The sequence below is a fragment of the Colletotrichum aenigma genome (assembly GCF_013390185.1).
Source record: "Colletotrichum aenigma strain Cg56 chromosome Unknown KSG_Cg56_contig16, whole genome shotgun sequence".
Taxonomy (NCBI): Eukaryota; Fungi; Ascomycota; class Sordariomycetes; order Glomerellales; family Glomerellaceae; genus Colletotrichum; species Colletotrichum aenigma.
Window position 1 is genome coordinate 42,309 of NW_023500922.1, and position 3,069 is coordinate 45,377.

Consider the following 3,069-nt stretch of genomic DNA (forward strand, 5'->3'; position numbering starts at 1 on the left):
GCCTAGCAATCAGAACACGCCGTCCTCTCCGCAGTATTATCCGAGACAGCCTGATGGGAACTCCGATATCCCATGTGCGGGAGATACTCGACCCACCGAAGATGTAGGCAACAGTATCCAGGACGCCAGCCCACGGCCGCAAGTGAAGGGCGACGCCCTTAATCCCGATAGAACACGCCGTGTATATGACTGCGCCACTGAGGCTCTGAGCCTCTTAGAAAACCTCCACACGTCAGCGAGCGGCTGTCTAACGGTTGTACAACGCCCACCTCATCTCGTCGCTATCGAGGGAGACTGCAAATCCGGGCAGAAAGATATAGGCGATATACTGTCTGAAAACAGAGAGGCACTCGCCAGACTTAACAGCCTACTAGGCTGTCCATGCTCTAGAAGGCAAAACATACTTCTTTTGACGTACCTGGTGATTGCTAAAATCGCGGACTCGTACCGCCTGATCCTCGGGATCAGCGACAGCGCCGAGCCTGCAGCAAAGCATTCCACTATGGAACAGTCACCTAAGATAACTTTGACGACTGTCTCGTGTATCGGCAGCTACCCCTTGGACGATAACAGCCAGAAGATTCTCAGCGCGCACCTGGTCCTAAGGCAGGTTAGAGATCAAGTTCAGCCTCTACTGAAAAGGATACGTCCCGGCCACGGCCATGTTCCCGACTCACTACCACCTACATACAGTCAGTGGTACCCATCGCCTTTGAAGCCTCTCCAGTCGACGTTACCAGTTCATCACCACTCTCACGTTACGGGCATAATCAACCAAGTGTATGCCGACGCTAGTAGTATCAAAACTGGGTGCTGACACTGTTGCCCTATATCTAAGTAGGGTCATGACGCCTCCAGGTCCTGCGCCCTCGTCGCGGATGAAAAAGCCCGTCGTTCACGGTTGTTAGCAGTATTCTCCTCAACAGGAGGCAGGGAATCGGAGCGAAACTTGTAACCACCCGATATTATGTCACGAGAGCCCGCCTTTTCGCTCAAGCTTGCCCTTTTACGCAGCGTTAGCCACTTCAGTTTCGTTCATTAGCTACCTTAATGTTTAGTAATATGGAGCTCGTTCGTTCTCAATACTATAGCGATTGGGGTGGTGTGGTGGTAGGGTGGACAAGCCAGAAGGTCATATGCCCTCATACGCCAGTCACTTATTAGTAGAATTCATCGGCAATACGAAGTATAGTAGAAATAAACCTACCGTGCCGTTATATATAACGCTGGTCCATTGTAATAGGGTAGCTGGACGAGTCTAGGAGCTAATATCTTCTTTTCCTTCTCAATCTTCTTTTTCCTGAAGTGGCTTTCTGTCCTTTCACTTACTTCCTTTTATTCCTATCTTCTGCCCCCCCCCTCCCTTTTTCTTTTTCGTTTATTGCGAGGAATCCCTTACAATGGCCACAGGCACAGGTTCCAGTCGGGCTTGATCCCAGTATAGATGCTACGCAGTGGTGTTTCCTAGAACAGGCTTCCCTTATACTATTGACCTACTAATCAGATGCAACCCTGTAGACCTAAAATGATTGCTATCATCTGCTGGTTCTCACGTGCTCGACATCAAGGTCCTTAAGCGCCACGGTGAGCCCCTCTTATCCTGCAGTTCTGCAGTATATATATCCTGTCCCAGCCGCTTACCTTGCGACCTAGGTAGACGGCTGCTCTACTGTCACTATTACATACGTAGCAATCGATTACAGTATGCCCAAGCAGGCAGCTCCTGACTTTAGACACCCATCTGAAAGCGTCTCAGACGCGCAGGAACACCAGGAACACCTGCCAGCCAGCCCTCAGACCGGCTCACCCAACGCAGTAAACGATGCCCAAGGACGACGCTAATACAGGCGAGGCCTTACGGCTACTGCTCCCCGCGGTATCGGCCGGAGGGGGCCAGCAGCGGGTTGTGCCCTCAAAGCGAGGCCTCGCCGCTCGCAACATCCCCGAACGCTTGGTGCGGCCCGCGACAGGCCGCACCTGAACGCCAAGCAGCGGCGCGCAGCAAAGCGACGGGCTCGTTTCCACGTGCCACACGGGCGAACATCTCTAATAGAGGAAGAAGCTAGGGCCTGCGACGACCTGGCGCCGCCCCTTAGGGAAAGATTCTCAGACCCGGTTGAGATACATCGAAGTCTATCGGCTATCCCCGTCCATCCTCCCCCCAACCCATCTCCTCAACCCCGCCCGCACACCGCATACGACCCGTTGATCTGCGACCTTCATATCCCTCCTGAAGAGTAAGAATGTCAGCTGTGCGCTCTGCGCCTTCTATAAGCGGGGACGGATAGCAGAGACGCATAAGCTGAAGAGGTGCTCACATCAGGCGGAATCATCGGAAGCCCAGGGCTGGTTAACAATGTTCCGGTCGTACCGTGCCCGCGGCGGCGGCAAGGGGGCGCGGTGCCACGCCTGTCGGTTCCCGCTAACGCTCTGTTGGCGGACGGTCTACCGGGAACAAATGGACGAGTGGTACGGCAATGAGCAAGAGGCGCTGGAGAGGGAGGATACTATGTAAGGAGGTACAATGCGTATGGGTAAAGGCCGTGCAGCGGTTTGTTACAGCATGCATGATCGTAGAAGGCATTGGTGCTGGTACCGGCGTGAGCACCCTGGGTGCAATGGTCCTGGAGGTGATGGGTGGTCGATGGTCGGGGTTGTTGTCGAACGGGCCCGAGCATATAGTGGCTGGAAGAGGAGATGGATGAAGTGGTGGGCTCTGGTGCCCGCGACTCCTACGGCTGTTCTGGCTCCTAGCCCACTGCTGAATAAGGTATATAGTCAACTACTGAAATCAAGTTGGAATTCTTGTTTCCTTCGGTCTTCCTCTTCCCTTTTTTCTCTTTTTTCCCTTTCTTCCTTTCTTTTTTTTTCTTTTCTTTTTCATCTGCCCTCTTCCTTCCTCCCTCAGCGATTCTTTCCCATACACGCGGGAGCCATGTGAGAATGCCCCCTATCAGTCAACAGCAACGTGGAAATTTAACTTGAGCCTGACTAATCGGGAAGTCACCTAGCAGCATCTCGGCAAGCAGGAGCGAAAGTGGAGAGAAAGGCACTATATAACTAACTACA

General features: G+C 53.1%; 1 protein-coding gene across 1 annotated transcript; it reads left to right on the top strand.

The window, feature by feature from the left end:
- Nucleotides 1–502: 502 nt before the first annotated feature.
- CGCA056_v015033 (uncharacterized protein) lies at nt 503–908 on the top strand (the record flags this gene model as incomplete). The annotated part of the gene is made up of 2 exons (XM_037330274.1): nt 503–780; nt 839–908. 2 exons carry the CDS (start codon nt 503–505, stop codon nt 906–908), a joined length of 348 nt encoding a protein of 115 aa, XP_037171337.1.
- Nucleotides 909–3,069: the final 2,161 nt, after the last annotated feature.